Source organism: Clinocottus analis, unplaced genomic scaffold (genome assembly GCF_023055335.1).
Source record: "Clinocottus analis isolate CAN_PGR_092001 unplaced genomic scaffold, fCliAna1.0.p SCAF_4, whole genome shotgun sequence".
Lineage (NCBI taxonomy): Eukaryota > Metazoa > Chordata > Actinopteri > Perciformes > Cottidae > Clinocottus > Clinocottus analis.
In genome coordinates this window covers 12538048-12550527 of record NW_027176153.1, presented here as the reverse complement: position 1 = coordinate 12550527, position 12480 = coordinate 12538048, and the positions used below count along the sequence as shown (strand labels likewise).

At 39.3% G+C, this 12480-nt stretch overlaps 1 protein-coding gene across 4 annotated transcripts in view; it reads left to right on the top strand.

Annotated features, from left to right (window-relative positions):
* Positions 1 to 4450: 4450 nt before the first annotated feature.
* mybl2a (v-myb avian myeloblastosis viral oncogene homolog-like 2a) overlaps positions 4451 to 12480 on the top strand; it is a 10232-nt gene continuing 2202 nt past the window's right edge. Inside the window, exons 1-12 of one of the 4 annotated variants that reach the window (XM_068598464.1) lie at positions 4451 to 4506; positions 4650 to 4709; positions 4951 to 5013; positions 6488 to 6584; positions 6864 to 6935; positions 7168 to 7260; positions 7363 to 7583; positions 7753 to 7873; positions 8238 to 8291; positions 8476 to 8699; positions 8946 to 9648; positions 10099 to 10341. In XM_068598464.1, coding sequence (XP_068454565.1) covers positions 4684 to 4709; positions 4951 to 5013; positions 6488 to 6584; positions 6864 to 6935; positions 7168 to 7260; positions 7363 to 7583; positions 7753 to 7873; positions 8238 to 8291; positions 8476 to 8699; positions 8946 to 9648; positions 10099 to 10341 — 1917 coding nt within the window. In that variant the 5' untranslated portion in view covers positions 4451 to 4506; positions 4650 to 4683. The other 3 variants (XM_068598466.1, XM_068598465.1, XM_068598467.1) reach the window with 3 other exon arrangements.

The following is a 12480-nucleotide window of genomic DNA, read 5'->3' as shown; positions in this document are numbered from 1 at the left end:
GATCTTCTTGTGCAAAGACAGCTAAAGCTGTGACAGACAGACAATACAATATTGTCCAATATTGTTTTTTCTTCATCAACGACCAAAAGAAAGTCCTCACCACAGTGGTTTCATTTGTTTTGTGGCAATTAAGAGTCAAAGTTAATTTGTAGATAATGCACTGATGTTTGAAAACGCTCCTTGTAGCACCTTTAAAAAAATAAAATATTATATATATATATATATATATATCTCATTCAACTGTTTGCAGTATGCACAGTGTTTATTCTGTGTACTGTGCTTTTATATATTGAAACTGGGAATCGATTGTTGGATTGGACAGGGTGAAATCGATTAGTTTTGTTTCATGGTACATGCTAATAAAACATTTGTAAATAGACAGTCGCAGCTTTGCAGTAGGATTATGTACCATACTAATGTGATTACTGTGAACCATGAAGTGCCTCTCTACCTTGAATATGAAGTTGGTGATTGATGGTGCTTGACGTTGGCAGTAACATGTTTGCATCAGATATTTGTTTTTATTATGTCCTTTATATGTATATTTTAAGTCTTTCTTGTACAGCCAATATTAAAGTTCTTCTGATTCCCAAATGTAACATGTTCCCATGTACCTTTGATTTATAGAATACTGTATCGGAGGCTTTTCTATCAAACTGTATACGCTAACAGGAAAATAGAGCTTTAAATTTGTTCTAAGAGGTCACGCAGAAAGACACTGCTGTGACCCTCCTTGGTCACCATTTGCCTTATAAAACTGTAACTCTGCAGACCAAGCTGTTGATTCCTGGCTGAACCTGTAGACAGAGAGACTGACATTATAGGTGCTGCTGGGTCTTGTGTGTGTGTGTGCATTGTGTACATAGAAAACATGTTAATGAATCAATTATCTGTCAAAACATTGATGTGTTCTTTTCGACGAGCCATTACACTTGTGTGCATAACAGAAACAGTGTTAAATGACATGAAAATCTGTGTCACGAATCCCCTCACCTTAGTGATGATGACCTGAGTGAACTTTCCTAAGTTATAGAGAGACCATGAATCTACGTAGTCAATTTAGATTGCGTGTATTAAACCATTATTGCTTCACACAATTTTTGAGATAAAGTACATGAGGCATTAAGACAATGGTTGAGTTATTGAAAATGGTGGAAAGTAGCTAAGTACATTTGAAGGTAATCAGACAGCAACTGACTATTGCATTGAAGAAAGAAAGTTCAATTGAATAACATCTAAACATTTTAAATTATTACAGATTTCCAATCTAACTGGATAAATTATACATATTACTCTAATAATAAATACATTATCTCTGGGCTGGATTTAACACAGGAAGCTTTTGACAAATGTGACTTCTAAAGTGCTTATTCATTTTCTGGGTTCTATGCTCTGACCTCAGGGGACGCTGACCTCATGGTTCTATAGCTCTGACATACGGGTTCTCTAATCTCAGTATAAGGCTCTGATCTCAGGGTTATATTCTCTGACCTCAGGGTTCTCTGATCTCAGGGTTCTATGCTCTGACCTAAAGGTTCTCCAGGGTTATTAATGGGAATGCTTTAGCATTCCAACTATTGTTCTTCAAATCTTGAAAAAACCTATTCTTCTATTTCTTCCGTCCGTATTTTGGACCTTTTCAACTCCTTCATATATTTAGCGACAGAAACCGTTCAACTATTAAAATATTCAGCTTCTTAAGGACACGTGCGGAATATCTTTTCATACTTTTAACTATCAAACTTTTAAAATTATTAAGCTTTTCATGAAAATTAAAATGAATGGGATCCAATGGGGAAAATCTTCAAATCTTCAACTTTAACAGCTTACAGCTTCTGAATACATTCAGCAAAAACACCATTTAACTTTTAAAATGTTGACAATAACTTCAGCATTTTTTCTATAATTTCAGATTTTAAAAATATTTTATACTGTTTAAACTGTCTGGGTTTTAGTTTTAGTTTTTTTTCCCGCCTTTTCTCCCTTTAACATTGGTGTGTATTGGGCAGCTCAGAGTGCGCAATGTCATACTTAGAGTGCAGAGTGACGTCAGATCTTGTGGAATTTTTTAAAAAATTTGCCGTTAACTCCGTACCGTATACTCTTTGGGCATAATTTATAGCTCAAAACGTTGTAAATTTTGTCTTCTGTCATAAACTGCAGTCGATAGGAATCCAACAGATTCAGACGTCTTGAAATCGGACTGAATATGAGAGCAAGTCCACCTCGCTCTGCCATCCGCTTCAATGTTAAATCTCCCTCCAAAGCCACGTCTCCCCTGAAGCTCGTACCTAATTTGTAAATTGCCCGTACAGACACATGTTTTATCGTACACTCATCAGTCATCTGATGTTAATCAATCTGTTAACGCTCTATATGCGATATCGAAGCAATAGGGGCTTTTAAAGTATCCTTTTTGAGGGATTTTTCGATAGGTGTTCACCAGCATTTACTCCATGTAATCTCTGTAACTGCCGATGTTTGAAGTCACCACCATTAGAAAGAGTGTGTGTGCGTTTGAGATTGGGATGAAATAGGGTGCGTGTTACCCTCAGTCAGTGTATTAGAAATCCAATAGTATCATATTTATTAGGAGAGACATGAAAGAATCCCTAACTTTAGTGTTCCCGGTCCAATGAAGGTGTATTCAGTGAGAAGATAAGCACTGTTTAGTCTGGAAGGTGTGGTTCACGTGGGGCGATGGGCACATGAAGCAGGATAGAGATGGTTCCCATAACACACACCTGATTTTTTTGTTTGAAGTTTTACATGTACAACTTTATGTATGGGGCTGTGAACAGGTGTGTGTGTGTGTGTGTGTGTGTGTGTGTGTGTGTGTGTGTGTGTGTGTGTGCGTGTGTGTGTGTGTGTGTGTGTGTGTGTGTGTGTGTGTGTGTGTGTGTGTGTGTGTGAGAAACATGGTGAGTGGGAGTAAGAAAGACTGCCTCTCACATGTTCAAAGAAGGGAATGATCTAAACTTGACAATTCTGACCCCTCATCGTCATTCACTTTCACTGTCGGGTCAACATCATCTCTGTAATATAAACCTGCAGGTGGGAGGGAGGGGGGGGGGGGGGTACAAATACATTTTTTTTGTTTGTATTTTTTCACATTGATTACACCAATTAAGGCAAGCAGAAGAAGTTTCATACAGAAAAAGTACTTTAAAGTATTTTTCCTAGATCTTCAAACTTTGAAACGGGTCAATTTGACCCTGAACATAACAGGAGGGTTAACCAGCACAGACTCATTCATATACATTTTCCAAATTGTAAATTATTAATCCCGCAGACAGATATATTCACATGTGGGACAAAAACATGTGTAGACGTGTGATTTATTAGAATACCATCTACATTACTGTACAACTGCCCCACCCTGTGGTCACACGGAGAAGCACAACATATGATCACAGCGATTGATTGCGATGGATTTGAATACGTATACATGAGATTAGAAGTCAGAAGGCTTTAAAATAAACACGTGCAGAAATAGTTCAACGGGTGAAGGTGGTGAAGAGGAGGACACTAAATAAATTATTATCCATATTGGATACCCTCTCCACCACCTACAGAGACAGCGGAGCACTTTTTCCAACAGGCTCATCCAGCTCCGTTTTCACGAGAACCGATAGGAGCTCATTCCTGCCCACTGCAATACAACTTTATCATAAATCAGCTCTGGCAAAACCAGATAAAAAAAACTATACCACTGTTACATAGTTGTTTGTTTAGCTACATCTTAGCTATACTGTTTTGATATTTAATTCAAATTAATAGTGTTATGTGTTCTTGTATATATTCTGCATTTTTTCATGTTTATATTGTAAGTAAGTTAGTAAGTGTTTTGGGTACAGTATCTATATATATATATCTATATATATCTATATATATATATATATATATATATATATATATATATATATATATATATATATATATATATGCATATAAAAAACATTGTGTGTGTGTGTATATATATATATATATATATATATATATATATATATATATATATATATATATATATGTATATATATATATATATATATATATATATATATATATATATATATATATATATATATATATATATATATATATATGTATATATATACACACACAATGTTTTTTATATGCATATATATTACCAGGTGTTTTTTAGGATGCATATAGTTTTTTTTTTAAATGACGGGAAGGGTTTCATTTGTTGCAGACTTAGTGCTAGCTGTAACTGCAAAGTTATTACTTGGTGAAGTGTTCTCAACCATCCTCTCAATAAATAGTAGAAAAATATACATTCAGGATTATTTAATCGACCGTTTGATAAAACAATAGATTTGCTAACGTTGACATTAACGTGGAGAGGGAACTTTAGAGTAACCAGTACACATGTGTGCAACAGCGGTCGTTAGCGTCGGTTGAAACCGTTGAAACCGTTTGCCGCATGGATCGTTTCCGGAGAGTTGTGTTCTTGAACACATCCATCGGTGTTCTCAGTCCCGGGTAAATTTATAGCGATACAACACCACGAGTTCTTTAACTGTGGATGTATTTGTAATAATTAACACAAATGTCATTACGCACGTGTCGTTTTTTTTTTATTTTGGAAAAAAGATTGAGTGTTTTAGCTGCTGTTTAACTTACAGCACCTCCAGCAGCAGTTGGGAGCTCCCGAGCAGAATGGAGAGAAGAGGGATGTCGCGCGGGTAAGTGTGTGTGTGTGGGGGGAAGGGGAGGGGGAGGGGGACAGAGGGACGGGGCATTAACTTTGCCTATTTGGCGAATTGTGTTTTTGCAATACGCAAGTTATAAATGCGTCACATCTATAAGGATTTATGCAATTGTAATGGTTGCATTGCTTTGTTGTGAGCGTTTGTGTGTGCGCGTTAGACGACTTTTTCCCTCTCCCTCATGTAATTTTAAAGCCGTTGTTCTGTTGTGTCACAGTCGTGAGCTGGAAAAGCTGGACCCGGCTGTATTCCAGATGCAGTTGCACAATCTGAAATTTAGGTAGGCATTTCTGTGTTGTCCCTTCTGTCACGTCAGCTGACTTCCTCCATCACAGTCGCATCAAAACGATCATAAACGCCTCATATTCGCCAATGTAAGATATTGCAGTTGCGCTTCGGGCACGCGCCGCGAGGGGCGCTCTACCGTCTGAACTTACAGCCAACGCTTCCTTCAGCGTGCTCTCGGTGTACACACGGGATCGAGGGTTAGCTTGAAGTTGGAGCCAAGTTGCAATGTAAGTTTATTCGTTTGAAAATCATTTTTGACTTACCAATCGCAATAATTGTGTTTTGACAGTTGCCCAGTGTTATGTTTGGATACATACGTGTGCGGGAAGAGTCATATTTATGTCGAGGTCATTGTTTGGCTGCGTCGGCTAACTCATGTTAGCTGCTAGGCTAACTTGTGTAGCAACTTTCTGTGGTGAGTGAAGTTAGCTCGCTGCTCTGGAGCACAGCACGCATGCTTGTCTGGGTTTAGGTAAGGGGAAGTAAAATACACAGGCGTTGTACTCAAGGAAACCATTACAAGTTGGCTAAATGTCAGTGGAGTGTGAATTAATTTTTTCTTTTCTTTTTCTTTTTTTTAAACATGCAAGGTTGCATGTCTGTGACAACTCTGTTTCTCTTGGTTTCAGCTAATCTCTTTAATACATTACGACGCATTTGTTGCCACTGGTAAAGAATTGGAGGATAGGCAAAACATTAGAAACGTCTCTCAGTAAGATGCTGCCCAATTCATCATCTCTACAACTATAACGTCCTTACAACCTGTATGGCGGTGTGTCAGTACACCATTATCCGTGTCAAGGTATAATTTATGGCATAGCGGTTGTAGCAGATATTACAGGTGTACCTAATTAGGTGGCTACTTAATTGATCCTTTACTACTTTTGTACTACTTACTCCTGATAACCTCCCGTCTAGTATAGTCATTGCCATTTACATAGACACTAACTGGCTGGTTTTATATAACATTTTGCTTTGTTGACCAGAGTGCACTTAAGAGAGCTACTTATATCGAGCAGTATTAGCCATACAACTTGTGATTAAAGCTGCCACTGAATCAGTAGTGTTATTGTCTTATATTCTAAGGTTTGTCTTGAGCACTTTAAATGTACCACATAGACACACTTTATTAAGACAGTGACATTTTTTCTGTTGATTTAAACTAAATAGCTAAACGTTGGAATCAGCCATGTTGTTTACATCTGAAGCAGAAAGGTCTGGCGCTTCGCCAATGCAATGATGGAATTTAGTTTTCAAATAATTTGAAATGACATTCAAACAGAACAGCATCAATTATAGAGTCCATATCAAACATGTCTTATGTTTATATCAATTTACTCTTTGCAATCAGAGTCATCTCATTATCATCCAGTGTGTCTCACTCTTTATAATCTCTATAAATCTCTATAAATTGATTGGCTTCCAGGAATATATGTTTGAATGATTGGTTATTTGTCTGGTTGCAGCATGGAAGGAGAAAGGGATAATAATATGTGCATTGACACTGACTCAGACGATAAGAAGGATGGTATCACATGCAAAGTCAAATGGACTCAGGAAGAGGTAAGTGAAAGGAATACATTGACCTTTTATATGTATGTTTCAGATATTTATCAGATTTTATTATCTAAAGCAACATACTTTAATTTCCAAGCGCCAACTGAGACAATGTGCAAAAACATGTTTAAAACATGTTGTGACAGCCTTCTGTTTATCTGTTAATTGGTTCTTTCGCTTTTAAAAGATACAAAAAACAAAGTGGGTTCGAGATAACTTGTCCTTGAAATTTGATCTTGAAGCTTACACTATACTGAAGCTGAACTGATTCCTTTTTGTGTGCAGGATGAAAATCTCAAAATCCTGGTCAGCAACTTTGGGAAGAAAGATTGGAAAAACATAGCCAGTTTTTTACCGGTACGTATTAAGCAGAAGCAAAGTTACCTGAGTGGGAGAAAAGGAATGACACAGCAATGTAAACTTTTAATGTTAAGTAAAACTGAGGAAGGCCAGGAGGCTTGCAACATTTCGCATGACACATTGTTGAACAAATCTCTGAATGCTTACCAATCTCTCTATGTTGATTTTCTTTCCCCTGTTGGATAATTAAATTCCCTTTTTTGTTTAAAAATGTTTTTTGTTTCGGCAGGGGCGGACAGATTTCCAGTGTATACACCGCTGGAGAAAGTACCTGGATCCTGATTTAGTCAAGGGCTTCTGGACAAAAGAGGAAGATGAAAAGGTAGAAACATCTGATTCAGACTTTACTTAAACACAGTTTGTAGTTATTTTGTCCCATCTCACTCTCTACTCCTGTGTTAACATATGCATTTGTTCTGAACAGATAACAGAGCTGGTGGGCAAGTACGGCACCAAACGCTGGTCGGTGATTGCCGGGAATCTGAAAGGACGGCTGGGGAAACAGTGTCGTGAGCGTTGGCACAACAACCTCGACCCACTGATCAAAAAGAGTTCCTGGACCAATGAAGAAGACCTCATCATTTACAAAGCCCACTCCATTATGGGAAACCGGTGGGCAGAAATTGCCAAGCTGCTCCCTGGAAGGTGGGTTGGTTAGCTGGGATTGATTTGCTGAAGTTTAACAATATATATGACGGGTAATCAAATGCAATATTTGGTAATTACTGTTAAAATAAGAATGTGAATGTAACAACATATCAACCTGTTTTAAGGACGAAGAGACATGAATGTGTATTTTCGATTGCTCTCGCAGGACTGACAATAATGTGAAAAATCACTGGAATTGTACCATCAAGCGTCAAGCAGAGTTGGGCTTCTACAAAGATGACGCTGACAGCATTTCCCTTGATATTCAACAGTTTGTTGAAGGAGAGGTACAGTACTATTTTTAGTGTAGCTTACACTGTATACGGCTTATCACCTTCAGCTTTCACAGATGTTTTTTCCTCAATGATTTCTTAGTGAGCAAAAATTAATAGAATATACATTAATGACAATGTTTAATAGATTAGTTTATGCCAGTTGATTAATTATCCTAGTGATGAAGCACGTAAAATTGGTTTGTTACAGTTTATATATTAACATGAAAATGCTACTTGCTACATATTATGAAAGCAATAATATAATAATTGTATGGGCTACTGGTCTGACTATGACAGAAGCAAAGGTTTTGGTGTCATTTATTATACTTTACAGCAAAGACACTATTGTGCATTCAAATCATATGTTGTTTTACAGGTGGACTTCAAGTGTGACGTTGTATTAGACACTGAACCAGTAACTCCTAAAGTGGTAAGCTTGCTATGAGGATTTTCTTTTATGACTTAAATTTCACAGAGCTACATCAGTTAAATTACTATTAAGTATCTCCAGAACAAAGTTAACGTAATAATCACCCGCGTCGACTGTCATATTCTGCAGTGATGTCTCCGCTGGTAAGCTTGGTTTTGCTCACCTACCCTTTGCTTTGCTGCAGGTCAGGCCAGTAAAAGAAAAGAAGCCGATATGTCAGAAAGTCAAGCAGAAGACAGTCGCTCTGCTTCCTCAGTCTTTAGCGTCCATGAGTCCCTCCGTGCCCCGCAGTTCGAGTTCCAGTCCCAGCTCTAGCTCCGGCGCTGCACCAGCAGCTGCGCCGGTGGACCAGAAAAAGTTTACCAACGCGGCACTGAGGATGTTGGCTGAAGACATGCTTCCTCTCAGGTGACCTAAGTCCTGTGCAAAGCTGGCAAAATACCAAAGTTTTGTTAATCCCCAAATTAAATCTCATGGGTCTATCTATCCTGGATGGTGTCATATGTGTCAGTAGACTTAAGTGCTGTAGAGGGCTTGTCATAAATTCTGTGTGCATAGCAAATAAACATCAAACCACCAGTCTAGATCACACACTAACATGTATCATTTGAAAAAGGACAATGCCAATGTAGGTTTTTTTTGTGTTCCCTACAGTTTTGTTGAAGGCGCAGGCTTCAGGTCATTCATGAGTACCATTAGTCCTGAATGCAACAAGCTATCCCAGCGTGTCATAGGCTTACAGCTCTATGATGAAGTGGAGAGAACCATCAAGCCTCAACTTATCCGTGACCTTAAAGCCTGCCTTGCTAAAACCAAAGATGGTGAGAGTGCTATTCATGTCACGTTTGACCTCTGGGCAGGGAATCAATCCCATTCAGTGGAGGAGCCCATTGTCGTTGTGCAACTCCACTTTGTCAGTGATTCCTGGCAGATACGCCGTCCTATTGTTGCCTTCCGCCACCTCAGCCACAAAAACCTCAGCACAACTGTGGCCAGGGAGCTTGAAGGTGTGCTGCTGAGCTACGGCATATTTCCTCCCAGCATCGGCTATGTCCTCGTCAACCAAGCCAAAGAAGCCCTGGCTGGGAACAACTTGTTCTGCGACTACAAGATCATGTGCTCATCCAACAGGGGAGAACCAGATAGAGAAGAGATGGTGGCATTTTTGTCAGACCAGATGTTTGAAACGGAGTCCCCCTTCTCAGAGCTACAGATTGGGACTAGAACTACCTGTGTGGCTCACACACTGCAGCTTGTGATTAAGGAGGCACTAAAGAACTCCAGGGTCGTGGAAAACCTGCTCTCGCAAGTCCACAACGTGGTGGCTTTTTTTAGGAGCAGTGCCTACTGGAGCGAGGTAAGAGAAACTAAAAATGATGTTGCAATTTGTATTTTTTACACTGTATTATATTTGTTTTGCAAAGGTCCATGAAATGAGTCAGCAAGTCTGTTTTTCAGATTTGTATAGATTTTACATGTAAAGATGAAATGACAGCACCAGTGTGTTTTGTTTAAATCATGTGTTCATTTGCCCTGATTCTTAACCTTTCAAATTCAGAGTGTGCAGATCTTCATCCCCAACCTTCTTTTAGTTCAGTGACATCAGCTATATTATTTATTTAACGGTGTATTTGTGATCTTAAACTGATTTGAGGTGGGACAACTCGTTAACGTTACATTTCAAATTGTATATATTTTTTTTCTTGAGGTCTGGCAATACAATTTAGGGTTATGGACAGAGATTTTTTAAAGGGATCAGATTTTTTTCCCTGAATTGTTGACTGTTTTTTGTCATTTCATCGTCTAGGTCTTGTTGAAGGAGAGCAACGTTTCCCTGTGCCCTTCCTCCAGTAACTGTCGCTGGAACTCCATAATGCTATCTTTACGCCGTATGGTGCAGGAGTCCTCCTGGAGCGCCATCATGACTGTCCTGGCCCAGGCCCGCATAGAAGCTAACGACACAGCCAGTGCTCCGCCTCTGGTCATGGCCAAGAGGGAGCAAGTGATTGACATCCTGGGTCTCCTGGAGCCCTTTGAGGAAGCCTTGCAGGTAAAAGAGAAAGTTAATTTCAGGGATGAAGTGTAATGTTTATGTTCCAGATTGTGTTACTTGTTCTTAAACTAAATGTATTATTTGCTTATTTGGTGTTAAATACAAAGAAGGCTGTTGACAGATGTTTGTTCTGAGTTTGGCAGTTTAAATTATTAAAGAAAAGCAAACAAAAACATTACGATCACTAACGTTACAGCACTAATGCCCATATTTGTCAATTGCCCCCCTGTAATTTTCTCTTTAGTGCCAGACAAGAAGTCATGTAAGGTTTTCTTTCCTATATAACAGGTCTACACCTTGTTCTGTTGATAAACAAACTAATTTTATTGATTGTATCTACACGACAGCTTGTCATTTCTGTCACGCGTAAACACTTCTCCTCTCTGCTGCTCTCTGTATTGCGCACGGCGGAGTTCTGCCCCGATGCGCACAGACACTTGCGCGCATACAGGTGAGCACTGAGCACACTCACAGCAGCGGGCAGAGAGCGTCGAAAAAATATGTCGCTTGAAAAGCAGACAACTATATATGCGCTCCCAGGTTGAAGATGGCTCACCTGCAAGAAGCACCGGAGCAGCTCTCTAAACCCGCAGCAGCTCTCTGAACCCGGAGCAGCTCTATAAACCCGGAGCAGCTCTCTGAACCCAGTATGCCAACAATGAGCCTGCTGGCTTCACACATTATAAAAGTACAAAGGAGACGGACATAAAACTAAGACATTAATAAATACATGGAGAAATGCCTGTACTTTCGGGTTAATGGTTACGGTACGCCTTAACCAGGTTACGCTGCGCTTGTGTGACTCGCCAATTTTTGGCGTTTTGCCAAAAGCCAGTCTCCGTAAAGTCTCCGTCAGGGCGTCTTTTGTGCTGTTCCATCTCTCAAAACCGAAACAAACATCTCAGCTCAACATGAAGCATGAACTAAGAGCGGCCATATCAAGTCTACAACCACGTTTCAAAAATATGTGTAGAGGAAAGCAGCGTACTGCAGACACTAATACCACTGTTTCCCCTACCATTATAATAGGGGGGCGGGGCACCCCTCTGTAATTTTCTCTATAGCGCCAGATCACAATACGTCATTCACGGTTCTCTTTCCTTTGAACAGATTTACACCTGTATCTGTTATTGAACAAACTAAACGGCCGTATTTTATTGATCGGATCTACACACAGCTTGTCATTTATGTCTCTACGTGGTTGCGCGAGTTCCGCCCCATACGCACAGACGCTTGCGCGCATACTGGTGAGCACACGCACAGCAGCGGACAGAGATATATATATACAGAGATAAAATATGTCACGTGAAAAGTAGACAACTCTGCGTTTTAAACGCTCCTAGGTTGAAGACGGCATCTTTAAGGCGCAGCAGAGCAGCTCTCTGGACAGTGTTCTCTGAACTGAAAGTGAAACGAGCCAAAGTGCTCGTGTCTTGTGCCAACAATGAGCTGCTGGCTTCACACATTAGAAAGTACAAACTACACAGACATAAAACTACACGGACATAAAACTAAGTCATTAATAAATATATGGAGAAATGCCTGTACTGTCGGGTAAATGTTTAGTTATGCCGTTAACAGGTTAAACTTGCGCATGCGCGACTCGCCGATTCTTGGCGTTTTGCCAAAAGTCAATCTCCAGAAGTCTCTGTGAGGTATTTTTCTGCTGTTCCGTCTCTCGAAACAGAAAACAGATCTCAGATGAACATAGAGCATAAACTAAGAGCAGCCGTATCAAATCAACAACCCAGTTCATATTTGTAGAGGAAAGCTACTGCTCACTGCAGCCACTAATACTGATACAACCTGAGGCTCACATATCTTCACTCATTCTGTTTTGTCCAAAAAATATTAGCTCATTGTTTTCCACAATGAGCTATTTAGTAGTAACTAAATATTAGTTATTTTTTGCACGTTACGTTATTTTGATTGTTGTAAGTGATTGCAATTTAAAAAGAAATTGGTCTGATGGAGCAACCTGGTTTACTTGAAAGTTATTGTAATTTCCTTTATTCTGTTATTTATAAAAGCACAGATGGAGTCGCAAAATTATGTTATTTACAGAAAAAGCAAAGCTTTTGGTGTTTGTGTCATTGTCTGTGTCGATGAGGTCCCCCCCCCACTTGGAGAAACACT